The 27,904-nt window shown below is 33.6% G+C and overlaps 1 protein-coding gene across 1 annotated transcript in view; it reads left to right on the plus strand.

Annotated features, from left to right (window-relative positions):
* VWDE (von Willebrand factor D and EGF domains) overlaps positions 1 to 27,904 on the plus strand; it is a 77,695-nt gene that overhangs the window by 43,947 nt on the left and 5,844 nt on the right. The window contains exons 14-30 of the mRNA XM_063667148.1: positions 3,173 to 3,328; positions 3,449 to 3,553; positions 5,021 to 5,135; positions 7,224 to 7,474; positions 8,416 to 8,635; positions 10,267 to 10,404; positions 13,036 to 13,176; positions 17,112 to 17,333; positions 17,541 to 17,681; positions 18,593 to 18,688; positions 18,772 to 18,867; positions 19,983 to 20,078; positions 20,630 to 20,725; positions 22,383 to 22,478; positions 25,530 to 25,625; positions 25,719 to 25,814; positions 26,567 to 26,662. Coding sequence (XP_063523218.1) covers positions 3,173 to 3,328; positions 3,449 to 3,553; positions 5,021 to 5,135; positions 7,224 to 7,474; positions 8,416 to 8,635; positions 10,267 to 10,404; positions 13,036 to 13,176; positions 17,112 to 17,333; positions 17,541 to 17,681; positions 18,593 to 18,688; positions 18,772 to 18,867; positions 19,983 to 20,078; positions 20,630 to 20,725; positions 22,383 to 22,478; positions 25,530 to 25,625; positions 25,719 to 25,814; positions 26,567 to 26,662 — 2,257 coding nt within the window. The remainder of the gene's footprint in view (positions 1 to 3,172; positions 3,329 to 3,448; positions 3,554 to 5,020; positions 5,136 to 7,223; positions 7,475 to 8,415; positions 8,636 to 10,266; positions 10,405 to 13,035; positions 13,177 to 17,111; positions 17,334 to 17,540; positions 17,682 to 18,592; positions 18,689 to 18,771; positions 18,868 to 19,982; positions 20,079 to 20,629; positions 20,726 to 22,382; positions 22,479 to 25,529; positions 25,626 to 25,718; positions 25,815 to 26,566; positions 26,663 to 27,904) is intronic.

Below are 27,904 nucleotides of genomic sequence, written 5' to 3' on the forward strand. Positions count from 1 at the left end.
ATTTTCTATTTCCATCATTTCTTCTACACATATTATTTGGAATTCTACTGAAAAGAAGAGCTACTCCTTGTTTCCAATTTACTTATTCATTTATTTACTCATGCCAGTATAGACTAATGGAAACTTATTTCATGAATTATAACTCAATGCTATCATTCTTTGTTTGGCTGTTTAAATTATTCTAGCTTTGACCATTGGGAGCTATTACAAATTGGTTCACATGTCCTTTTAACTTGCTCCCATAATTTTTTGAACAATTTATCACATTCTGGCATCATATGATATTCCAGACTCATATTTTTCCACCCCAACTCTAGAATCAACCGTTTCTCTAAAGACTGTAGTTCCATTTATCAAAGAGGGTCATTTAAAATCCAAGATTTGGGTGCAAGGTGTGCTTCTTGTTACAGGGTAGTTAATGCTTCTTGGCCCTTTTAATGGATACAGTTAGAACATCTATGTATGTACACTTATACACATACGTAACTACCTATCTATCGGTTTATCTATCTGTCATCTCTGAGTTGATACTGATACTTCTGATTTCAGTGCAGTGCCATAAGGTTCATTCTAGCCTTCTCTTTTCCTTATTTGTAACTCTTTTCTTTACAAGTGAAAACTGGCTCTCATCATCCACAATATATTTACCTGTTTTCTCAATCTAAGTGTATATGTAAGTCAGTTTCAGAAATTATAACCCTTTCCTCTGTGAAAAACAAATTCATGAAACGAGGTCACAATATAAAGGCAGATACTACTTTCCAAAGTGAGTTAGATTAACTATTTCCCACTCTGTTTAGAGTGGTTATCTGTTTTATTTATCATACAATTAGGTTTTAAAAATATTTGTCTTCCATTTTGAGTGTCTTCCACACTCTGGTTGATTATAGTTATTTAATTATTTGGAGGGTATATGAAATATTATCATAGTTCTAAGAGTTGAAGCTATACAAATGTATGCACATAGAATTGTTACTTTCTTGTCATCCCTGTCATCTGCTTTCCATCACTCCTTCTTTTCATTAAAGTATGTTTCTATTGTCATTATTTTCTGGTTAATCCTTACTGTATTTCTTTGGTACAAAAAATGGATAGAAACTCTTTTTTTAATATAAAGTGTAACATATTTTACATGCTTTTTTCTACTTTTGTATTAGTAGTTTTAAGCAAGTTTTTAGCTAGAGATTCAACCACTTAAGCATTTCTTTCACTTCCTCCCTCAAAGCAGTCAAGACTCTAAAAAATCCAATTTTAAAGTTGCTAATTTATAGGATTAAATACAAGATGTTATCCAAGAAACGGATGGCACATTATGATTTAGCTCTTGTCTATATTTGTAGGCTTGAATTTCCTGTTTATGCTGTTCCATGCATCCCTGTCTTTTTCATACAGTATTCCCTCCATTCATGTGAATTGCACTCTTTCCACTTCTGCTCCCAGTGTCCAAATAGCAGTCTCCTTTTTTATTTTCAGGAAGAGAAGTATTTGCTTTTTTGAAGCCTTCTTTGACTGTGCTAGTTAGTTAGACTTAATAACTCCTTTTGTATTATATCTTATTTGAGTCTCTTTTAATGCAATAATAAAATTATACATTGTCTGTCATTTTCTTTGTGATCTTTTTTCACTGAGATATTTTCAGCACATAATATATACTCACAAAATATTGACAAATGGAAAGGAAATAGAACACTGTATATTCCTCATTTTGGGTAGGCCCCTTGAAATACAAAGTTGGAAATAATCTCTATATTGCCAGTCATTGGCTGGAGATTTCTTTCCGCACAAGAAACTGAGACTGTACATTCACCTAAGTGTAGATATCATGACTACTCTGAGAAATCGTCATTCTTCCTCTACAAGAGGGAAACCACTGGTAGATCTGCTAGGTTAGACTCTGCACACTCCCTTAAATATGGAGATTTGCAGCTCACTCTTTCAATCATCAAATCTTCAAAAACGTAATTTCTATTAGTCGTAGATTAGAGCGATCATGTTTTCCTTTCCTTTTCCTGCTGACCCACAATATTGAAGCATCAGCGTGCTCTATGACAAATTCTGAGTGGTTGAAAACATTTGACAGTAATAAATTTCAAAGAAAAATCTAAATCTAAATTTTGACAGCAAAATATAGCTTTTGGTTTCCTACGTAGTTACCCGTACCTGGAACATTATTCTGGCTTCTCTTCTTTTGGGACAAGTGCATTTTCAATACTGAAAAACAATACTAAAAGTGTAGCTTAAGCATGATGTGTCACTGAGTTATTAAGTAGAGTGAACTAGATAGAGTTTATTTAGTTTCAAATTACTAATAAACTAACTTGAGCAAAAATATTTATTAGGATAGTATATTTCTTAGAGAATCAAGAACAAGAAAGTAGCTGAATTCTCAAGAAAAATCTTGAACTTGGGACTTGAACACCATGAAGACTCAGTAGGTGTGCATTTTTATGTGTGTGTGTGTGTGTGTGTATGTTTGTTTCAATTCAGCTTTTGTTTGTGGGCTTCATTTTCCTGTTTCACTATATACTGGCTTTCTCTCCATAGTGAAAAAATGGCCACCAACCACTCCATAGTTTTGTGTCTTGCAACTCAAACCATCAGAGGCCAACTGACATGACATCTCCATTGGTACAAAGTTAAAATATCATGAGTATTGAAATATTGGCCTAGCTTAGGCCCGCCCCTGCACCAGTCAAGCACAGTCAGGGAGACTGGTCATACAGGAATAGGAGAGACCCTGTGGGAACCGTGTAGGGGGCAGAAAGGACAGTTTCAAGTAGATGAGGTGATGGAAGATTTTGCAGGAGAAATGAAGGAATTTCTGGGCAGAAAATCAATCCACTGTGTGTCATCTATATAGTCAAGTGTGTTTCCTCTTGCTACAAAAGTCATTACATAGTGATCTATTGTATATGACCAATATTGGTAACTTCTTTGATTTGAACCGCCAAGAAATGCATGATTCATTGGGAGCAATTTGCATCATATGAACATATATACTTTTTTCATTATTCTGAATAAAACTCCCTCCCAATGTGACTTTTGTTTCCCTGTTATATATTACATTATACTAGGCATATATTTTAAAATTTATGCTTTGATTGTATGTAATTTACTAAAAAAAAATTCCATAATTTAACAGAGGTTAATTGCTTTCTCACTATGTCTTCAGTATAATAGCAGTGAATGGATGCCTGGAGAACCCATCTATACACAGACTGTTTTCCAAAATAGCAGAGCTGTTGATTGTCAGCTGCCCACTGATGTTCAGCAGTTTGATACCATGGATCTGGTGGGTGGGAAACCAACTGGGAAGTGGCAGTTGAAGGTAAAAAATAAAAAGACATCTTCATATTTATAAACAAAGTAAATACTTATATATAACATTTCATAATGAATTTAGAACATTTAGAACAAATCATCTCATTATAGAACTATTATGTTACAGGTATCTAATGATGGTTATAAATTCAGTAATCCCAAAATAATGGTCATATATGATGGTGCTTGCCAAGTTTGTGGTCTCTATAAAAATGACTCATGTACTATAAAGGTATGTATTTTTTTCATGTATTTTCACATTTACATCATAGGTATTTTCATTTCCTATGCTGTTGGCACATTAATTGTAGTTTTTCACTTTTATACCAGAAAAACTAATAGAGAAAAGCCTTCCTCAAGTTTATATAAGGTAACTGAAATTGTTACACTGCCTGCAACGAAGAGGTTCCTACCTTTAACATTTTGAAATGGCAGATTACTTCTAAAAAATTGTAAGAGGAAGTCCAGACTAAATTATTTACTACTTCACTCCTACCTACATTGTTTTTTCAGTAGTAATAATGACTTTCCAATAAGAGATCTTATGTTACCTACTCTTCTTTGCATCAAATGACATACATTTGGTTAAAATTTGTAAAATGTATAAAGTTAGTATTTTTATGGGGAGTATTTCCTGGCAACTAAGTTTTTTGGAGCATGTAAATATGTGCCACTAGATGGATTACAGAACAGCAGTGCAGCCTGAGCTGAGCTGCAGTCACAACTTCTTCTTAATCTATATCCAGCCTTCCATATTTATCAGAAGGTCTGTCTCACATGTGGACTGCTGACTTAACAGACACCTGACTCCTCAAAGCTGAGGTGCATACAAATAATATTTATGTACATGAAAATTTTAAAGTATTATTTTTTCTAAGTTTAAAATTTATTTTCTTGAGATTAATCATCAGATCAAATCTCTGGTTTTGAGAAATTGTTTGATTTTCATTTTTCCCAAATATTTCATTTCCATATATCCATAAGTACTTTAAAAATATTATTTTTCAAGATTGTTTTCTCCTCCTGGAGCTATTTTGCTCTAACTTTTGTGCAATTTTTCAAGTGATATTAAAGGAGATTTTGTAAAATGAGCTAACTTTATTTCTCCTGAATAAAATTTAATCCTCTCCCCAAGAATACTTGCTACATTGAATGTTCTTTCTGTGCTTATCAGCATCTCTTTCAAATGTTTGGTGTAATGATATCCATTATCAAGTGTGGATATAATTATGCCAAAGATCTGGTCTAGTTGGCTGTGTTCACAGAACATAGTGGGCTGCTAGGGAAATGGAAAATAACTATAACCTAATGTGATTTTATAAATTGTGGGGGGAAAAAAAGAAGTTGGTTTTATTTCTTTATGAATAAAGCACTCCTAGGATGAGTTTAGCAGTGAAAAATACCAAAAGAGAGATTTTCTCCCATGTTATTTATAAATTATAAGCTATAACTTTGTAAAGATAAAACTTATACGTACTTTTATTACCTCCAAATTGATCAGTTTTATAGACATTTACATATTCAGATAATTTGTTTCCTCATATGCACTTACGATTATGAAGTATCAAAATAGATGTATGTGCTTTCGTTGGAATCATCAGTACATATACTGCCATCCTTCTATGTACAGTTTTTTTTTCTATGCACTAACTATAGCTGTACTTTATTGATGCTTTCTTTTTAAAAAATTTTCCATTAGGAAAATGTTTGCATTATTGATGGACTCTGCTATGTTGAAGGAGACAAAAATCCAACCAGCCCTTGTTTGATTTGTAGACCCAAAACTTCAAGATTTACTTGGTCATTTTCAGAAAGTAAGTTATTCTTTATTAATCCAAATATTTCCTGTACAAGACATTTTAAAAGTGGTTTTCAGCCAGAAGTTACATAAATGTGTTTAAGATGAATGACCTCTGTGTTTAATTTAGCATCTCTCCTAACTGCAAAATTTACTTTGAGGGTACAGGATATTTATTTTAATATTTGATTAGGAAAGCATATGTGATTTATTAATGGAAGAAATGGGAATTATTAACTCAGTTACACACAATTTCCTATGCTTAGCCTTACCTCTGTTCAGTTTTGTGAAGTTATTAACCATTTAATCTCAAAGGCCATGGATTCAGCACTTGTTAAACAAGGTATCTGGACTCAGTAATCTATAAAGTGCCTTCCAGTACTACTGTTGTGTGATGTCAGTACTACTGTTGTGTGATGTCATGAGAATAATATTGGGTACAGATAATTTTGAGATACTTTGTTTCAAACAATACCCCAAATTATAGTCACGTAGCATATAACTTCCTCACTTTCATAAATAGAGCTATGTTGGTTCCATATAGGCGTCCAAGTTCTCTTTCCTCACAGGGAGATCAGACATTATTAGAGACAATAGGACACAATTATTCCCTGGCCCCATGTAATTTTATTTAAGAAAGTCATACAGCTTTATATTTATACAATGCTGTGTAATATCATTATAATTGTATGTGCATATTTCATTACTGTGTTTCATTACATTTGCCAGATGATTCACTGCTTAGGTTTAAGACTCATGGAATGCTGTGGGAAGACAATGGAAATTTGAGGAAAAATATAGTGCAAGAGATGAAAATACAATACAACCTCTGAATTGGTGCCTCTGTTTTATCAATGGCTGTAGTTTGACTGATTGATTCATTATAGTCTCATAGTGTTCAAAGTCATAAAGGGCCATAAAAATGTCATGTCTTTTAAATCTCTCATATTGAGGATGAGGAAATTAAGATCAATAAATTAGGCTGCTTGTGTAAGGATATGCAGGGGCAGAACAGGAGCCAGAGCTACAATCTCAGGGCATTAGTGCTTTGTGGATGCAAGCAGAATTTTTGCGCTCAGTACAATGTAATGGGGCTATTTGTTCCAACTGTTAAGCCAGTGGGCTGGAAAGGTAGACATTTTTTAATATAGGACAATATAAAAAGAGATTTTCAGTTGTTTCATGAGTGTAAAGGGAACTCTGCCTGTCCTCTAAAATAGCCACTTTTTTTTTTTTTTTGAGACAGAATCTCACTCTGTCTCCCAGGCTGGAGCATAGTGGTGCGATCTCAGCTCACTGCAAGCTCCACTTCCCGGGTTCAAGCAATTCTCCTGCTTCAGCCTCTTGAGTAGCTGGGATTACAGGTACCCACCACCATGCCTGCTAATTTTCATTTTTAGTAGAGACAGGGTTTCACCATGTTGGCCAGGCTGGTCTGGAACTCCTGACCTCAAGTGATCCGCCCGCCTTGGCTTCCCAAAGTGCTGGGGTTACAGGTGTGAGCCACCATGCCCATCCTGAAATAGCCTCTTTTTTAGTGTGTGCACTCAGCCACTGGAAGAACCTCTGAGAATCAGAAGATGAGTATGACTAATGGCTTCCACGTATTATAGCTGGGGAGGCCAGTACAGCGAGAAACGTTCAAAGGAGCCAAAGAAATGGAGCAGTCGTGGGCAGTGAGGGAGGAATAGAGAATGGGAGTAGAGGGAGAAAGTGAGGCTTAAAGAAACACAGTGCAAAGGATCCACAGCCAGAGAGAGAGAGAGAGAGTAGTGAGGCAGTCAACACCAAGAAGTAAGACAGAAGAGGTGCAGCATCCAGTGTGGCCAGTGCATGTGTATTTATATATTCTGTGCTGTATCCAAAGTGCTTTCATACTTTCATAATAATGCCTGAGGTCTTGCACCTGTCAGTTACTTTCACATGTCTAAGAATGGAATTGAACTTACTCAAATGTTAAAAAAAAAAAAAAATGAAAGCAGCTAATAGACCTTTTAGCAGAGTTCAGTCTTTATCAAAGTGCATATCTCTGTGGGAGCTCTCAGAAGTACACTTCATTCCTTTTTCTACACGGGCATAAAGTTAAGTGTTTTCTCTATTACAGACAACCAGCCCCCAGTGATTCAAGCACTGCAAGACAAATTACAGACATTTTATGGTGAAAACTTTGAGTATCAGTTCGTGGCCTTCGATCCAGAAGGTTCTGACATCCATTTTATGTTGGACTCTGGTCCTGAAGGGGCAAGTGTTTCCTCTGCAGGGCTTTTCATGTGGAAAACAGATTTACTAACTCCCCAACAATTTACTCTACGCCTTAATGATGACTGCAATGCTGAAACTAGAGTCACGATTGAGGTAATCTTTATAATTACATAAGTGTCACTGGATTCTTTCAAATAAATTAACAACTTTATTTGAATTTAAAATACAAGCCATATTGCTAATTGTAAAGAGCAACAAAGTTATTAAACATTGTATGGAAAACTGATCTACCAAAACTTTGACTATTCTTTGTAAGAATTTAAAACCTTAGAGAGAGTCTCAAGCCCAGAAGCACAGATCTAAATTAATAATTTCTATACTGTTTTATTTGGCACTTCACTATGACAAGAATAAAGAACTCCTTCAGCTCCACCTTCATGAAAGATGTGTGATTAATCTAAGATTGATAATCATACCCTCTTCCATCAAGTGAAAGGACCTGAGATGTTGAATTAGAAATCAAGATTATAAATACAACTTGAGATAAATAATTGGCAACTATAATTCCTTTCTTTATTGACTTTTCTTTTGATTATGTCAGTCATGAGCACTTAATACTTACAAACCCTTTATGTGTCCTTTGTTCATGTGAAACTTGGAACACACTTTCACACTGAAGTAATATTGTGAAGAGCAGCTGCGTTCTACGCCATATTAACCCAGTAATTCAGGAGATCATTTGCTCTCTAGATTTGTGAATAACCCAGGTGATTAACTGCTTTCCACTTTAATGATTTTTTTTAAGTTGTTCTACTTGCATGACAGAAATTGATCATCTTGTAACTTTTTTGTTTAGAAAAGTTATCCTTAGTATTATATTGTGGTTATGCACCTGAGAGTGGGCGTAACCGCCTTATTAAACTATTTTTAATACAATTTTATATTACATTTGTGTGTGTGTGTATATATATATCAAATATAAGTGATTTGGTCATACTTGTACATAAACACACATGACTGTCATGATTTCTGGGGCATAAACTGAAGATAATTTTATTGAAAAATAAGACATTTCCTTTTTTTTTCTTTTGTAGGTGACTGTGAAGTCTTGTGATTGCTTGAATGGTGGATCATGTGTGTCTGATAGGAACTTTTCTCCAGGGAGTGGAGTGTACCTGTGTGTCTGCTTGCCTGGCTTCCATGGCAGTCTTTGTGAAGTGGACATTAGTGGGTGCCAATCCAACCCTTGTGGTCTTGGCAGCTGTGTTAGTGGTTTTCACAGCTATTCCTGTGATTGCCCACCTGAGCTCAAAGGTAAGATTTTGCTCCTCATAACAAATTAGAAAGAAAAGCTCCTTGAAACACACATCTACAGATTACTCAAGCAAATGTGTGGTCCTAAAGATTTTAGTACACATCTTTACAATTTTAACAAAAGTTATTACAAATATAATTACTATCCATATCCCTTGTTTTTGTAAATTGTAAGTTCCATGCACTATTACAATTTTGCCAATTTTTATAACTGTTATAGCAATGTAGGAACCTGTTTTGCAGGCTCCTAAACATTCCTACCTATATTTGGTAGGGAGAAGTGTATTAAAATGTATTACTATTAAGATATAATATGGAAAAATAAAGGAATTATGCCAGAGAAAATACAAAAGTTATCACTTAACAGAGGTTTTACTGATAATTCATTGACTTAGAAATATCATGGTAAAAAGTTGAAATCAAATGAAATGTTAGCATATTTACTAACTCATTACTTGTCCTAAAATGTGTGATTACAGAAATAAATATATGACTGCCAACCTTTAATTTTCCATGGCTTTTTAAAAACTCATATGAATATTTTCTTTACATTTAATAGATGTAAATATTAAATAAATAAATATATAGTTAATGAGCTGATATTTTTATTGAAGACACCCATTTTAACAATACAGTAGAACTGAGCAGAATATTTATGTGTCTTCTAATTTTCTTCAGCACTTTTTTTTTTTTTGAGACGGAGTTTCGCTCTGTCGCTCAGGCTGGAGTGCAGTGGCGCCATCTCAGCTCACTGCAAGCTCCGCCTCCCGGGTTCACGCCATTCTCCTGCCTCAGCCTCCCGAGTGGCTGGGACTACAGGTGCCCACCACCAGCCTGGCTAATTTTTTTGTATTTTTAGTAGAGATGGGGTTTCACCATGTTGGCCAGGATGGTCTCAATCTCCTGACCTCGTGATCCGCCCATCTCAGCCTCCCAAAGTGCTGATTTACAGGTGTGAGCCACCGCACCTGACCTCTTCAGCATTTTAAAACAAAAATTTTATCATTTGGAACTATGAATATGGATCTCTTTTCTACTCCACAGTAGACTCTATTTGAAAGAATTCAAATGTTGATTGCCTCATAAATTTTAGTACAATAAAGGCTACCATCCACATATGACTGGATTTACTCATTGAGATGAGTTGTTAAGCATTTCAAAGAGCACCACATCAACTCAAAAACTTTGATTAAGGATGGACTGACTTTCCTAACACAAACAACTTTCATGAATTTTTATAACTAGACTAAACAATTTGTCCTTAAGCTAAACAGACAACCATCCTAAATAACTTTTAAAAATTACTGACTTTTTAAACAAAGTTCAAATTACTGCTGTAATATGAAAATTTTGCCTTAAATATTAATGGAATTCTTAACTCATCTTATTTACAAAAAAAAAATATGTACTTGAAAGGTCTTGTTTAATATTAAATTGAATATAATTAGTGACTTTATATTTGATTATACAGTAAGTTTTAAAAACAGCATACTTCTATCCTCATAATGCATAGCAGCTCTTTTGGGGTTAGAAGGACAGACATAAAAAGTAGAAGTTATATAATAAGACAATTGGACATATGATGTTTTTCAAATTAAATAATTTGAGCTCTTGGTCTATATTTTATACAGGCAAAAATTGCCAGGAAGATGTTGATGAGTGTGACTCCAAGCCTTGCTTTGAGGGAGTAGAATGCCTGAATACCTTTGGTTCCTATCATTGTGGTTCATGTCCAAAAGGATTTTATGGGGATGGAAAAATATGCCATGGTAAAAGTTCCTATTTTCTGCTATGAGATTTTTTTTGCTGCATTTAATTATTTTTTAATAGTATAGTTTCTGTTTTTGACTCGTGTATTTATTCAGTGTAAATGCATTAAGTGTCATGCATTGAACTAGATACAAAGGATGCAAAAATATATAAGATATGTTCTCTGACTTAATAGGTAGAGTGTAACAGCAGGGAATATGACTAGTAATTACAGAGTACAATAAAGTGTTCTGTGTCTTTTGATAGAAATCACAAAAGGGCTAGTAGGAATACTACACAGGGAATCTTATCTACCTGCAGAAATAATGAAAAATTTTTAAAAAAGGAAGTGACTAGACTATACTAGACACATGAGAACTGAATCTGATAGATCAAGAGAGAGAAAGGCATTCCAGGCAAAACCAACAGCAGGAGCAAAGAGACAGAAGCAGGCAACATCACAGCACTCCTTGGGCAGCCACTGTGAATAGCTCAGTGTGCCTGGAATATAGGAAGAAAGGGGAGCTGCTACAAGAGTTGGAGCTAGAGAGGTAAGCAGTAGCAAGACCATAAAAACCATGGAGATTCCCTTAAAGTTTTGAAGTGGGAGAGAAACACAATACAGTTTACATGTGAGATACTTTAAGGAGTAGTGTGTAGGATGGACCACTTGTGGGTAAGGAACTGTGTAAATCTGAAGGTGGGAAGAAGAGTTAAGAAAACATTTCAAATATATAGGAAAAAAGATGACGATATACTAACCTAAGATGAAGATGAGGTAATGATGAAAGGGATACTAAAGAAGCAAGTTGATTGTAATTGGCCAGTGATTGGTTTTAGCATGATGAGAGAAAGAGATTCATTAAGTTTTAAGTGTTTGATTTTAGTGAATGGGTGTGTAGAATTTGCATTTGCATTGCTATGGATGGAACTGCGTCCCCCCAAAATGTATATGTTGAAGCCCTAACTCCCAGTGTGGCTATATTTGGAGAAAGGAAGTAATTAAGGTTAAATGAGGTTATAAGAATGGAGCCCTGATCCCACAGAATTAGTATCCTTATATGAAGAGACACCAGAGAGCTTGTGATGTATGGACAGGTCAAGAAAGTGGCCATCTTCAAGCCAGGAAGAGAGCCCTCACCAAAAACTCAATCAGCCAGTTTGATCACTTTGATCTTGGATCATTGAGCCTCCAGAATGGCAAGATAATTTCTGTTGTTTAAGCCTCCCAGTCTGTGGTATTTTGTTATGGAAGCTCAAGCTGACTAAGACACACAAGCAAAGTAATGGAAGAACAAGTTTTTCTGGAGGGGAATTATAATGAATTCAGTTTGGATGCACAGAAACTAGGGTTACTATGGAATATCCATGTAAGCTCAGAAAGGAGGATTAAGTTGAAAATATAAATCTTAGAATCATCAGCTATGTCATAGAATTGTCCAGGGAAAACCTTTAGATTTAGAGGAAAATGGACAAAAAAAAATTGGTGGGCATCAACATTTTAAAAGATTAAAAGAGAAAATACTAAGTTATAGAAGACAGTGTCGAAGATCCATACCTTGGGTTTAATTAAGTGAATGGGACCTTTTTGATGACAGTTACATACTAAGGAAGCAGCATCATCTTGTGCTTCAAATTGGGCTGAGCCTGCCTAGCCCCACAGATATGAGCAACACAGTATAGGATGGTAAGGGGAATTCTCTACTTCTGCTTCTCACATTTACTCCTGAGTATCCCATCCCTAATATTCACACCTTCCATTCTAATAAGTGATCTAGTAGTTTTCTTTCCCAAACAGGCCCATTTCTTCAATAAAAACTTCATTCAGTGGCATTTAAGAGAAAAACAAGTTGAACCAAATCCCCTTACACATGAGTGACTAAATATATTTCTTAACATTGTCAGAGTCATTTGTGTATTGTAGGAAGGTGCTTATTATACAAAAGGACTTTTGGTTGTTGGTGGTGTTTTCTTAGTTTTATGATAGGTACCAGAGTCAATGGATATTAACATGAATAAAGCACAGTTATTCTTGAGGTTATTGCTAACTAGTGGGGCACATAAGAATCAATAGCATGAAGGGCAAAGTTCTGTGGGAGAACCCAAATGGGCAAAATTGATCGGGTGCATGAATGCAACTGAAGGAAGGTACATTAGCTTGGGCTGCCGTAACAGATTGAGGGGCTTAAACAACAGAAATTTATTTTCTCACAGTTCTGAATGCTGAAAGTTCAAGATTAAGGTGCGAGTAGAGGTGATTTGTGGTGAGATATCTCTGGTTTGCAGACTGGCTATGTTCTCACCAGGTCTTTCCTGCATGTGTGGTATCTCTTCCTCTTTTTGTAAGGACACCAGTCCTATTGGATTAGGGTGCCACTCTTATGATCTCATTTTATCTTATTTACCCCCTTAAAGACCCTGTCTCCAAACATGTTCACATTTAGGAGTAGGGATTTAACATATGAATTTTAGGGGAACACAATTCAATCCATACCAGAAAAGTGTGCAGAAGAGATGACATTTAAGTGAGCTATTTAGTCTAATTTGCAGAGTTTAATCCAAGTGGCATTTGTACTGCATATATCTTATTTGTGGTGCTTTGGTTGTCTAATAGTTTAAGTCTAATCTGTTTTCCTTGTTCTCATTTACAGTTGAAACACAATTTTTAAATAAATTTACTACACAAACTGTGGTTCTCACAAGATCCGATAAAAGTGTAAATAAGGAAGAGGATGATAAAAATGCCCAAGGGAGAAAGAGGCATGTTAAGCCAACAAGTGGAAATGCCTTCAGTAAGTAATGGTCATAGTTAAAATCTAATGACAAGTAATTCCTCTTACTTGTTTTCTAGAAGACCAACATATTTATTCCTCAGGTATTTTTATTTTTAGAAAGATCACCTAAAGGTTATATAATGCGGTTTAAAATTTATCCTTTCTCTTGCTAATCTATTCAATCATCTGGCTTATATTTTAGAAAAAATGCATTTATGTCCTCTAATGAACAAAGCATCATTTAAAGTGATTTCGGAGAAGCTTATGGTTGGAAGTGACTATTTCAAACTTATATTTTATAAATCCCTGGAAACTGGTCATCCAGTATCTGCTCAAATCCTAAAAGTGATAAGAAGTTCACTATTTCACAAGGCCTTTCCTGTGTCATAGTGCTTTCTTAATAGCCCTCATTTGGTTTAATCATTCTGTGATTGTCTTCATAAAGTTCTTGTACATTTCACATTGACTTTCTTTATGCCTTTGCATTCTGTAATATCAACTGTTGTTGTGAATGGGATATCTCTCAAGATATTTTTGATTCCTGGAACATAGGAAATGTGTCTTGATTTTCTTATTATTCCAGTGTTGTCACCTTACTGAATACTCTGATGTACACTATGGTTTATAGTGGATTCTCTTTCTTGATTTTATTGGCAGACAATAATTGTTCTTTGCAAATAGGGAGTTTTGTCTGCTATTCTTATTTACTTTCTTATCTTAATAGTGAGATTTAATTTACACTTATAATGTGCCAGCACTAGGCAGACATTTTTTGTATCTTACCTCATTCAGTCTTCATAATAGCTATTTACAGTAACTGTTATTACTTCTATTTTACAGATGATTAAACAGAAACATAGAGGGCTTAAGTAATGTGTTCAGATTATGGAGTTTTAAATTACAGAAGAGAGAGTTGAGCCTGAGCAATCTAACTGAAGAGACCAGGGTCTCAAACTTACGCTCTCATTGTAGTGTAGTGTACCTCTAGTACAAAGCCTGTAGGGAAGGGAGAGCTTTGTTAATGGTATGGGAATTCTTATCATGTTTCACTATGATATCACTGTAGTTTCTGCTAGATACCCTTTATACAGTTAATGAATTTTCCTCTTATTAGTTGCTTTTTCAGAATTCCTAGTTTTAAATCAGGAGTGGGTTTTAAATGTTATCAAATGCTTTTTCAGCATCATTTATTACTTGCTATAATTGTAGTTAACAAAGTTTCCTTAGACTAATTTTCTCACAATATTTAAAATCAGTAATTAATGCATATTATATTTCAACATCATTTTATATTTTCCATATTATGTCTTTATGCAATTATATCATATAATTATATTAATAGGTACAAGTCTAATCCTGATATATTTTTCCATAAATGCACTGCTACCTTTGATTTGCTAGTATTTCATTTAAATTTTTATATGTCACAAATATATTGACTATATGATTATGCCACTTTAAGAAAGTGTTTATAATACTTTTCATCTCTTTTTGTGCATTGCAGCAGTTTTGAAAATACCCTTTCCTTAATTATTTGGTAAAATTTTTCATTAGATTATCTGTCCTAGCATTATTTTGGGGAGTAATTTTAGATTGTTTTTCTATTTCCATCAATGTTTGTGCCTCCTCTAGAGTCAATTTCATCATTTTTATTTTGCCAGAAAATCATTTGTCACATTTAGATTTCAAATTCTTGTATACAATTACATGTAGTATTCTTGTATAATTTAAAATTGTCTTCTTATATATAGCTGTTTTACTTTTCTCATCTCCGAAGCTGTTCAGTTATATCTTTCCACTGTTACGGTTTTTGATTTTTCCTAGATAGAAATTGCCAAAGGTTATCTATTTATTTGGGTTTCTTTTTTCAAATAATCATTTAGATTTTTTTTTGTGCTAATTGCTATCCTTTTGCTTGCCTTTTTTATTGATTTGTAGGAGTACTTTATATATTCCGGCCACCTCGTATATTCTGATCCTGTACATAATAGGTGCTTGGAATTATTGTGTTTATCTCTGTGGTTTGTCTTTATCTGTGTTGTCTTTTTATATGAAAGCATTAAGATTTTATGTAATCAAGCAAATATATTTTTAAATCTTTTATTTATAGCTTCTGTTTAAGGATCTCTCGAAGTTTAAGTTATAAATATGAAGTCATATTCTCTTTTAGAACATTTATTTTATATTTTACATTTAGTTTTTAATTCATTTGAAATTTGTTATTTTATTATATGAAGAAGAGGTCCAATACTTTTTTCTTCCAGATGAATGGCAATTATGTAGTATCATTTATAAAATAAGCCACATTGAATTTAAATATCATATATTTTATTTAAAGTCCGTTATATGTTGAGACATATTTGTGAGCTTTCTGTTATGTTATTATTTTCTAATAGTCTTTTGTATGCCAATAATACATTGTTTTGATTAGTGTGGCTTTATACTACATTTTAATATCTGTAAGGCCAATATCTTCCCATGATTCTTGTATTTTGTAATTGTTATGATATCTCTGATATATACCGTCATAGGAACATTGACTCATTACATTTCAAAAGAAAAAATGTGCTTTACTAACATACATTTGCTAACGTATGCTCTTTTCTTACTTTCTTCAATGGTAATTTTTGTAATCTGGAGTTTCAGTTCTTCTCTGCTTCTTTCTCCAATTCTGACAATAAAAACTCTCCTAAGGAGAAGGTTCACTTAAAACAATTTGGTTCTGGAAGGAGTCCCTTCTGTGTACAGAGGCTGAGGGAAAGGGACACTGACTTGGCCCAGATCATCTAAAGCAGTTCTCCTGGGGATTGCTAGTTCAGGACAATTTTGCTGTATTTTTTGACACTTAATTGTGCTTACCTCACTGCCCTTATTTATGTTTGGGGCTATATTTGGTGCACTCTTTTTTCTATTAGTCTGAACCCATATGCTTTTTATGTTTCACGAAGTCCTCACATTTTTCAAAAAATCTTTCATTGCACTTGTTGCCAACTATGTTAAGGATTATTTTTGTTGTTTTTGGTTCATTTTCTTCTATCTTTTTCTAGTTTTGATTTGTTTTGGCTTGGTTTTCTATGTTTTTATATTTTAAGACCTTTGAGAAGAGCTTTGCATGAAGACCATGCATAAGCAAATCCTAAATTTGCAATAGAAAGCATAACAAGAAAAACGTATCTAATCACTGCTTAAAACGTGTTCATACTCTAAAACCCATTAGATTTTTCCATACCAAAGAAGTAAAAATGTGCAATAAGGAAATGAAGTATTTTGGCAGGTGAAATAAATAATGATTCCCCCCAAAAAAAGATGTGTAAAAATGTTTTAATTTCTAGTTGAGCAATCAAGAAAGATGGGGACATAAAATCTCATTTTATCACATCGGTAAAATTATTAGAGCTGTGGTTCTTTGCCTCTCATATAAAATAGCATTTATATCATTTCCCAATTTTTGCTTATACATTTAGTTCCTGTCTTCTTTATAGGGAGAATTACTTACTCTTCTGTGTTTCTGTAGGTTTCATTTTATATTTGTCACTCTTGTAGTAGTTCTCGATGATTGTTTCATAGTGAATGGCTCACATGTCTCTATCCTTGACAATATTCTAAATTGCTCAGGGATAGGGGCTGTGCTTTCCTTTGTTTTGAGGCTCATGTGTATGAGGTGATCAACAGGTGTTTGTTAGCCATTTCAAAATCTTAATAAAATAAATTATTGTACTTTGACTTTTATACTATTTAACATTCTGGGTTATCTTGTGTACCCCAAAAGACTATAACCTCCTTGAAGGCAGAAACAGTGTCATGATTTCTTATTAGTACACCGCTCCTACTACAGTGTTAGATATGTGTAGATACTAAATGAAGGAATGAATTACTTAATGTAAAATATTTGAGGTAGAGAAGACTATTTATAAATGCTATTGACTAACATTTTTTATTTTTTGGTTGTGTAGGTATAAATTTTCAGTCACCATCAACAGAATATTCACTAATTGGTACAAGATTTACTCCCACTCCTGCTACTATCAAAAAGTTATCGAGCACAACTAACAACATCTCCCGCTCATCACTGAAATTAATTACAGCCCAAATGGATAATTCAATAAAGGCTATTTCTCATCAGATATCAGATTTTGAACATGTGGATCGTAGTCTCAGTACGAATCTCAGTCTGGGTGAGTTGGAAGTTCCTATGAAGAACAGTAGCTCTGTAAGCATGAACCCAAACAGCACCCGTGGCAAAGCAAAGGATGATATCCAGAACACCATCCAAACAGAGACGGGAGGGTATAATTCTCAAATTAGCAGGTCTTCCCAAGTTTACACACAGTATGAAGATGAGTTTGTGTCATCTATTACAAAAGCAATCACTATTTTGCCAGAAAAGTTTGGATCAACCAAAATATCACCTTGTGCTGGCTCGCCTTGTTTTCTTGGTGTTTCCTGTGTGCCAAGCTCAGATGGTCACTTCAAATGTGGACGCTGCCCCTTTGGGTATTATGGAGATGGTATCAATTGCAGAGGTAGTATGAAACTCTTCAGAAGATACAAAGAAAATTATCTAATTCAAGTTTAAGTTATTAAAAAGATATGCTTTTCTATATACTAATTTCTATTTATTCTTCTGAGTTCACTTATTTCCATTTATTTTATTTATTGATCATTTATACTGTATTCTCATCACATTTGAAAGAATAGAAGTGGGTTTTCTGAGTTATTTATTAAAATCATGTTAATATTATAGAGTATTACAACTATATAATATATATTACAAATATATTTGAGTACTTTCTGTGTTCCAGGGTCTGTGGAAACATTTTGTATCAACTGTGTCATATAATCCACATGAACCCCACGTATTGGGTATTATTTTTCCCATTATACAGATGAGAAAACGAGCTTTGGAGTGCCCACTGAATTTCCCAGCATTAATCAGCTAAGCAGATAAAAGATGTCAATATAGATCTGGTTAACGTTGTGGTCTGTATTCTTTTCAGCTCACGGTGGGCATTTGGCACTTCAAATACTAATTCTGGCGTATTTGCTTATTTGCATGAAGTAGGTTTCTCTGTAATCTTTCCAACTCTTTTGAGATTACAGCAAGTTATATATCACTTTAATTTTAAAGGCATTGTTTCTATCTTCTCACAATTATTAACATTGTTTTCTCTGATGAAAATCAACTTTTTGGCTTTGAAAACATAGAAGATGTCTTGTGTTACTGTTTTGCTTTGTTTGTGTTTTGGCTTGTTTGAGACTAAACTTAAGCAAGAAAGTTGTTGGAGTATTCTTATGTTCTCAGTATTATCTAGAGGGAATATTAGTTAACTATTCAAATTTCAGAGACTTTTGCTTCTATTATAACTAAGTCTGTAGGCAATATGTATGTTCTGTTTTAGCAGTCAACCTTTTTTTCTTTGATTTTTTTTTTTAGCCATTTGTAAATATCCATGTGGAAAAAGTAGGGAGTGTGTTGCCCCAAACATCTGCAAATGTAAACCTGGTTACATTGGTTCTAACTGCCAAACTGGTAGGTAACATCATTCATTAGTTTGCATGGTAAATTGTATTCGGTAATTGATATGTCTAAAATTTGGGCTTTATTTTATACAGCTCTTTGTGACCCTGACTGCAAAAACCATGGAAAATGTATTAAGCCTAACATTTGTCAGTGTCTTCCAGGACATGGTGGAGCAACCTGTGATGAAGGTGATAATTCAAATTAAAAATCAAATATAAGGCCTAAAATATAGCATAATTTTCTTTAAAAACCATTTTACAAGACAATTCAGTTTTACTGTTTATATACTAAAATATTCTTATCAAAGCTGATATAGGACTCTACACTTTAAAATACTTATGAAATATAATTTATTCAAAGATTCTAAGGAATTAAATTTCTGAAATCAGAGATTCAAGCAATAGCTTATTTGTTATTGGTAAAATTATCCTCTGAAATGATTTGAGGTTTAGTTATAAGGTACTATATATCTACAAATATTTTAGCTTCAAGCAAAGACAGCTATTGAATGATCTACCAAATATGGTTCAAATAAATTGTTAAATGCCAAATAACTAGAAAATGTAAAGCAGTAAGAAGAAACCTAAAAAGTGAATTTTTAAAAATACATCTGTAGCCATGTAATTGCATTGCTTTGGTTTAAATCTTAAGCGGAAAATTTATGAAATAACATTCCTAAAGTGGATGATACTTTAAAGAAATAAGTTGTTTATTTTAAAATAATTTTATGTGAAATATAAACTATGTGAAAAGATAGTTTTGTAGATGGTGTATATAATTTAAAATTCACATAAAATTTAAAATAATTTTATGTGAAATATAAACTATGTGAAAAGATAGTTTGGTAGATGGTGCATATAATTATGAATAAGCTGAGAGCCATGTTAAATGTTTTTATGGCAAAGCAAGCTACAAATTAACAAATTAAAGTAAATTTAGGGTGAACTAACAGAAACATTCAATATAAATTGCATATGAAAATAATTATGGAACTATAGAAAAGCTCTATTTGTAAGGCAGGAATAAGTAAGTTTGAATCTCACTTTTCAGAAGAAGGCAAAGGTCCTATATTACCTTCCAGTTAACAAAAAGTTTTATTAATCAAAGCAAGCTGTTGATTTGTAAGTGTTTCCAGTGTGAATTAATATAGTCAGTCCCACAGAACTAAATTTTGTAGTAAAAGAGAACTTAATGTATTATAAATTACTCTTACAACAAGATTTTATTGTGACAGTGCTTTATAAATATAACCTGACTTTTTAAAAATTAAGAACTGACTTAATAACATAATCTGTTTCTGCAGAACATTGTAACCCACCTTGTCAACATGGTGGTACATGCTTGGCTGGGAATCTCTGCACTTGTCCTTATGGTTTTGTAGGACCAAGGTGTGAAACAAGTAAGCAAAGCTCTCCTGCTGTCTGATATAATGAAATGGATCTTTGACTAGTTGATGGCCTTAATGCTACATGAAATGAACCCAAACTCTATGTAAAGAACACACATTGATGATTGATGACAACAGTTACCATCTTGCATAGCACTGGTATCAACCACAGTGGCCAGTGCTAAGATATGATGCTATTCATGGTCTTTCTTTGAGAAAAAAGGAATTCAAATTTGTTAAATTGCATATAAATTTCTTTTTAAATTTATGTCTATGATTGCTTTCATCAATAACTAATAATTTTCCCAAATAGCCAAGTCTTGTTTACCACTTGGCTCAGTGGTTTTCTATTTTTTCCCTCTCTATTAACCAAAAATAAAATAAAATAACTGAATATGAGAATCAGAAAGCATTTTAAACCTGAATATAAATTATATTTTATCTTTCTCTGTAATCTTATTAATTAGCAGATGTGATCAGTAGTTATGAGCTAGCTAGATAATAACCAACAATATGACTACTCCAAGCCTAATCTTTCTTTTCTCTTTATTCTATCATCTCAGTGGTTTGTAACAGGCACTGTGAAAATGGAGGCCAGTGTCTTACACCAGATATTTGCCAGTGCAAACCTGGCTGGTATGGACCCACCTGTAGTACAGGTAAAATTGGAAATATTTTCAATGAACATGTCAGTTAAAAGTTAAAATATGCCAATGTCCTGAAGATGTGCACCTAAGAAACATAAAACTGACTTGACAAGACAGGTAGACAGGTATGAAGTTGTTATTTCAGACAGATTTTTAAAACTCTTTCATCTTCATTCCCTTTGTTTTTGTGTTGAACCATATGGTGTCTTACAGCTTTACTGTTATCTTATCCAACCAATACTTTTTTTGCTTTTATATTTCCCTCATTCACCTACCTTGTGGTGAAGAGAAACGTGTTGAACCTTCGAGGTTTCTTTTAAGTTTTTCATCACAATACAAACATCCTATTTCATTAAATATCTAAGCAATTCTGAATTAAGTGGATACCCTTCATGTTATTCCATTTATTTATCACAGTATTAGGCTTTTTTTTTCTTTCAGACAGAGTCTCACTCTGTCGCCCAGGCTGGAGTGCAGTGGGGCGAACTTGGCTCACTGTAACCTCTGCTTCCCAGGTTCAAGTGATTCTCCTGCCTCAAACTCCCGAGTAGCTGGAATTACAGGAGCATGCCACCATGCCCAGCTAATTTTTGTATTTTTAGTAGAGGTGGGGTTTCACCATATTGGTCAGACTGGTCTCAAACTCCTGACCTCGTGATCTGCCTGCCTCAGCCTCCCAAAGTACTGGGATTACAGGCGTGAGCCACTGCGCCCGGTGTAAGCTTGTTTCTTTGGCAGCAATGTTTGCAATTATCTATGTTTGATCTAATTCATTGTAATCTAATGACTTTTTCTCAATGAAAGTGTAATTCAGTGTTTATAGCTGGCCAATTATTTGTGAAGCATGATGCAAATGGAAACAAGGATCCATTTGATTTTTGCCCTGATTTCAAGTCACATATTGTTAGTGACAAAGACATGGGATACAATTATAAAAAAGACTATGATACAAGTTGAGTTACGATAAGTAATGTTATTGAAACACAGTTCCTTAGAAGCAGAGAAGGAAGAAATTAATTTTGGCAAGTGGAGTGAGGAAGAAAATAGTATTTGTAGTAGATGTTGGTGAATGGGTAGGATCTAGGGTGAAAAATAAAATTGGGGATGTCTTTCAAAGCAAAACAAAAATAAAGAAGCAAAAACAAAGAATGTTTTTGAGTGTGCTAGGACTTGAGTGCAGTGTTCTTATTTTAATTGGGAAGGCGATAAAAAGGTGTGCATGGCTACATGTATTTGAGCAGATTACAAACCATCCTGTTAACACTGTTGAATTGAATTGTCTTCTCTTAACTTGCAATCATTTCTTCTAGCTTACTGATGGCATTCTGAATTCTAATCATAGCCTCTACATTCTTGATAGAGCAGGAACACTATCATCATCTTGGACATCTTGTCATCTTGGACAAACACCGCCACTTTAAATTCCAGCTCCCTTTCTAGCTTTTCTAAGCTTAGTGTTATTTGTAAACTTAATGAACATACTTTCAAAGCGATTATCCAGTAATTTCATTCCTCTTATGTTTGGCAAAGTCTAATTAATTATACATTATTAGTTTTACTTGCAGTAAAAATAAAATATTTCATTATGCACCATTTTGCAAGTCTGTGCAGCTTTCATTTTTTAAATAATAAAACTTTTATGTTCTCTTTTCCTCCTGCTATTTATTAGCTTTGTGTGACCCTGTTTGCCTCAATGGTGGTTCGTGTAATAAGCCAAACACTTGCCTCTGTCCAAATGGATTCTTTGGGGAACACTGTCAGAATGGTAATTATTCTTTCTTTCTATGTAAAAAGGGCAAATGGAAACTTAGATATCAACACAACTCTGAGTATACATGAGACAAGTTTCATAAGGAAAGATGCGATTTTTTCCCCAGAATTCTTGTGATGTTTCAAGTATGCCCACCAAATTACTAGCTTACAAAAATATATCAAAGTTATTATGTAAAATGGTTATATTTACTCAATATATTGAAGCTCATACCTTGGCACCTCTCTGTGCAGTTTTGTAGGCCCAAGCTGTGAAACAAATAAGCAAAGTTCTCTTGTAGTCTATTATAATGAAGTTGGGTCATTTTTGTTGCCTACACAGCAAAAATGTTTGATTTATGGTCAATCTATTGTCCACTATTATCCCATAATCTCTTTTCACCTTAGTTTCATTAAACATTTATGAAGAATCACCTGTGCACAGCGCTATGCAAGAAGATACAGAGACATAAAAATGCATTGTTTTTCTCTTTCATGGGCTTATTATTTTAACACTTTCCCTCATATAGTTAATATTACAGATTATTTTCAGGATAATGGGGATGTCTTGAGGGTATGAATTAATGTCAACCAATAATATGTAATGTGTATTTTCTGCATCTTCATATTCTTGAGTTTATTAAAAATGTAGAGTAGATTTTTACTATAGAACATGTCAGAGTATTTCCATAATTTAATTCCTAAAACTTAGATTTTCCTTGCCACAATGCAGTTTGATTTGCAATTCTATTTCTTTTATTTTGGTTGTTGGCTATGATTCTTAGGATGGAAATAAAGCAGAAAATAAGTCATCCCGCTAACACAGGATATGTGGGCATAGCAAATGAGTTCCTGTAATTCATATTCCTTTGAAGAGGCAGTTTGAGAAAAAGAAAGAAGTAAAGACTAAGTTAAAGGAAATCTTGAAAACTAGAAGACTATGGTTAAATCCATGCTAAAGAGTTATATATGTAGTTTTGAATGGAGAATGTAAGGAAGGAAATGAAAACTTTACATCTTTCATGCTACTTGAAGTAGATGTAAGACGAAGTAAGAAAAGTTGTCTAAAATGTATATGCCAGTTGTATAAGTGGATAAAGGAAGAAATCTCTCAATTATTAAACTGAATTAAAAATTATCTATTGAACATATTCCATGCTTTAAGGGCCAGAAAACAGATTATCATTGTGGGAGCAGAGTAGGTTTTACAATTAGCTTGCCTCCACAACTTTCTTTCTGGTATTTACTTAAAGGCTCCATGCCTCAGACTTCCTGGCTTTCAAGTATGATCTAGACAGTTGCTATGACATGTAATTCTTATTAGATCTCATCTTCTTGTGAGCCTAAATGGTGGGAAAGGAAGATAGCACACCCATTGAAAGCGATTGAATAAAATTAGGTGGAATATAAAGTCATATGAAAAACATATACTATGTGCACTATAGAATTTTAAAAGAGGAAGATAGAAATTGAGCTAGAAACATCACGAAAAAGTTAAACTACTCAACTAGCAAGCAAGGCTTAGGATGTATGGCTGGAGAGATGTTTAAATACACCTTCCAATTTGCTTCACCTCTTGGATTTCACATGGAGAGTGAATCCAATTACTTAGCCCACTTCAGGATTTGGTGACAGAATGAGGCCTATAGATCTCATAAATATATGTGGAGGGTGGATTTTCTCATAAACCTCCTTTTCCTAATGTGGGACTATGGGTAGACATGGCCAACCTTAAATTGTATGCCCTTTGTATATATTATTTTAAGTATGTATGCTTTTTTGTATAAATAATTTATTTCTACACTTCAAGTTTTTGTGGATAATTAATTATAGCAAGATTATCCATCATAAACAATTTGTGGAGCTTTTTTACGTTTCAAATTTCTAACCACAGGCATTTCCTGTGGAGTTTTTGTAGTAGAAAGAATATATATTTTCTAATAAATAATAATAATCTTAAATTGTATGAAGGATAGGGAGCAGAAAATGTAAGAACATTTCTCTACCAATAAAAAGTATCAATAAAATGTCAGAGAAATAACAGTAGACTCAAGCATGAACCAAAAAAAAGTTTAGCCTAAAATACTGGAAATTATCTGTTGGCTAAAAGCTTTCAGTTATATTGTTACTATAAAGTTCTATATTATTTCCGTTTAAAAATCCATTTGAAAACCGTAGAATTTTTCTTACAGTGTTTGGAAATAAAGAAAGCAGCTATTAATTCAAACAGGGCGTCAGTCCACACTAATCCTATTATTAATACCAGTTAATTTGAAATTTATTTTTAAAATACAAACTAACATTTATTTAATTATTATTTAGGAAGAAATTAAATTTTAAATTTTCTAGACAGGTTTGCCTGTGTATTACTTAAAAGAAATGCCTGCATTTAATTTCCATATATGGAAGAAACATGAAGTAATCATAACCATCTCATAAAATTAATACATATTAACCTCTGAATTTCATAAAACAGAGTTACACAAATAGGAACTACCAGTAAGATATATTCAAAATTATCTAACAAATATTCTTAACAAAACCAAGGATTTATTGTTAAAAAGATTTTTACCAAGCATTCATGGGAATAAGTCACATGTAAGGCTCTTCCTTCATAACCTCAGTAAGTACTCGAAAGCTAATTTAAAAGTGCTTTCTAAATATGTGGAAAATTGTTGAGATTTGTCTAATTTCCACAAGAACAGGCACATTCTTATTTTGAGCTAGGTTTTGACTTATTTTCTGGGTTTTGTCTAGATCATTCCATGCTTTATTGTATAGTGAAACATAAGTTAAGGTTTATAATATATTCATTGTAATATGAAAGACTCAATTTGTTATGAACACTTAACCAATATATTTCAAATTGTGCTAACCCACTAGTAGCTTATAGGTATAAGCGTTGCATTTCATGATTTAGAAAGGACAGGTTCAATGAGTGCTCTTTTATTTTAATAGCACATTTCTCTGCCTTACGTCCTCATTGATGACAAGCACATGATGCAATGTATCATATGTAATAATGGGATATGTAATATTCACAGATTGCTGCCATGTGTTCTTTTAGCTTTCTGTCACCCTCCCTGTAAGAATGGTGGCCACTGCATGAGAAATAATGTGTGCGTCTGTCGTGAAGGATACACTGGTAGGAGATGCCAAAAAAGTAAGACATCACTAAATGTATTTGTCAACTACAGGTAAAGCAAAGACAAAACTGTTGAATTTAAGGGCTGACTTTTCATGCTTTTACCTTAAGGCATCTGTGATCCCATGTGCATGAATGGAGGAAAATGTGTGGGACCAAGCACTTGCTCTTGTCCTTCTGGTTGGAGTGGGAAACGATGCAACACACATAAGAGGAATACTCTTAAAACGCTGAAGCTTTCGTCCTTCATGGGAATGTAAAGCAGAATGTAAAACAAAGAGCATTTTTTTCACTTTTGTTTGCTTGGTCTTTTAAAAATTTTTGCATATTTATTCTTGCTTTAGGAGATACCTTTTTGAAACACAAAGAGTTTACTCTTCTGAACTCATTCTTTCAGGTTAGCAGAAGAGGATATCTTGTATTTTTCAGTTTTTCTACTGCAGTCGCCAGGAAAAATAACAAGTCCTTAAGTCCTGAAGTTGGGGTTGGGGAAAGGTTTTAAAAAATTACTGACTTCTTGGCCCCACCTCAAACCATCCAGTTCAGACCTTTCCAAGAGGAGGTAACAGTGCCACTCAGGCTGGTTATCTCCTGAGGGTGGCTGTCTTTATTCAAATGTTTCATTTTTTTCCTTTCTATAAGTTATTTTAAATTAGCCACAACTAGACTGTTTTGATCAAAGTGAAAAAATGAAAAGCAACATAGATGTCCAACAATTGGAGAAAAGTTAAATCACGATGCTTCAAACAATGGAACATTTTATAACTGTTAAGGTCACATTTTCCAAGAATATGTAGTGACATTCAAAAATGTTCTTGATAAAATATTAGGGAAAAAATTTCTTTAATCACTTACTTGTAACTATTTCTTTTTTTCTCTCTAATGAAAAGTTTTGTGGGTTATGGATAGGATTTGACTAGTAATTTAAAATTTTAACTTGCTTGTATTTCGATTGGCAGCTGTCTGCTTGCAGAAATGTAAAAATGGTGGTGAATGCATTGCACCCAGCATATGTCATTGTCCTTCCTCCTGGGAAGGAGTGCGGTGTCAAATACGTAAGCCCACAGGATGTTTTTCCTACTATATGTTCTGAATTGTAATCTGTTATAATAATTAAAGTATAGTTTTAGGACAAGTCCATAGGGGGAAAAAACTCCAGCATGCTGATCTTTTTTAAAAAATGATTTTAGATATAAAACAAAAACTTACTAAATTTTATATCCATTTAAAAGAAGAAAGTGTAGTATAATATATTAATAGTTTGTGTGAAGAGATAATTTCAAATTATGGTCTGTGGATTACCAATAAAGTTTCCCCAGGTGGGCCAAAGAAGGTGTTGATATATAGAAGTTTAAATATTATTTCATATTATAAGATAAATACATATTTATCATAGATACCTTAGAAAATATGGAAATGTATTAAAAATTAATCACTCTAGGCTGGGCATGTTGGCTCACGCCTGTAATCCCAGCACTTTGGGAAGCCAAAGCCAGCGGATCACCAGGTCAGGAGATCGAGACCATCCTGGCTAACATGGTGAAACCTCGTCTGTACTAAAAATACAAAAAATTAGCTGGGCGTGGTGGCGGGCACCTGTAGTCCCAGCTACTTGGGAGGCTGAGGCAGGAGAATGGCGTGAACCTGGGAGGCGGAGCTTGCAGTGAGCAGAGATGGCGCCACTGCACTCCTGCCTGGGCGACAGAGCGAGACTCCGTCTCAAAAAAAAGTAAAAAAAAAAAAAAAAAAAAAAAAATTAATCACTCTAAATTTCACCATCTAGAATTAATTTTGGTTGCTTTTTTAGAGTTTCAGTATATTTCCATCCAGTATTAGTCATAAATTTCTACATAGATGAAATCTTAAAATGTAGAGGAAGATCAAATTTTATGCAATTTTGAAATTTTTTGTGGAAACTTGAAATAAGATGTTAAAATATTAACAATGATTAACTTAATGGGAAAAACTGGAAATCCCTCAAAATATTTCCAAATGATTAATAATTATATAATTTAAAAATTGGTGGCCAAGTGTATTGTAAACTGAAATTACACAGTTTTATTATGATCATGCCTTTTTACGAGAAATAGTGTACCCTCCATTTCAATGTCTTATGAACCACACCCTTGTTTCCATGCATCAGAAATTTCACATATAATTTTTGTGACTCTTAGACCCTATTTTATTAGTAATTGCTATTGTAATTTATACATTTCTTATCCTAGGAAAATATATAAAAGTACTATTAAGTGCTGGTATTTACCTAAGATATGTATGCTCAAATATTGATAATTCCA

Source organism: Pongo pygmaeus, chromosome 6 (assembly GCF_028885625.2).
Source record: "Pongo pygmaeus isolate AG05252 chromosome 6, NHGRI_mPonPyg2-v2.0_pri, whole genome shotgun sequence".
Classification (NCBI taxonomy): domain Eukaryota; kingdom Metazoa; phylum Chordata; class Mammalia; order Primates; family Hominidae; genus Pongo; species Pongo pygmaeus.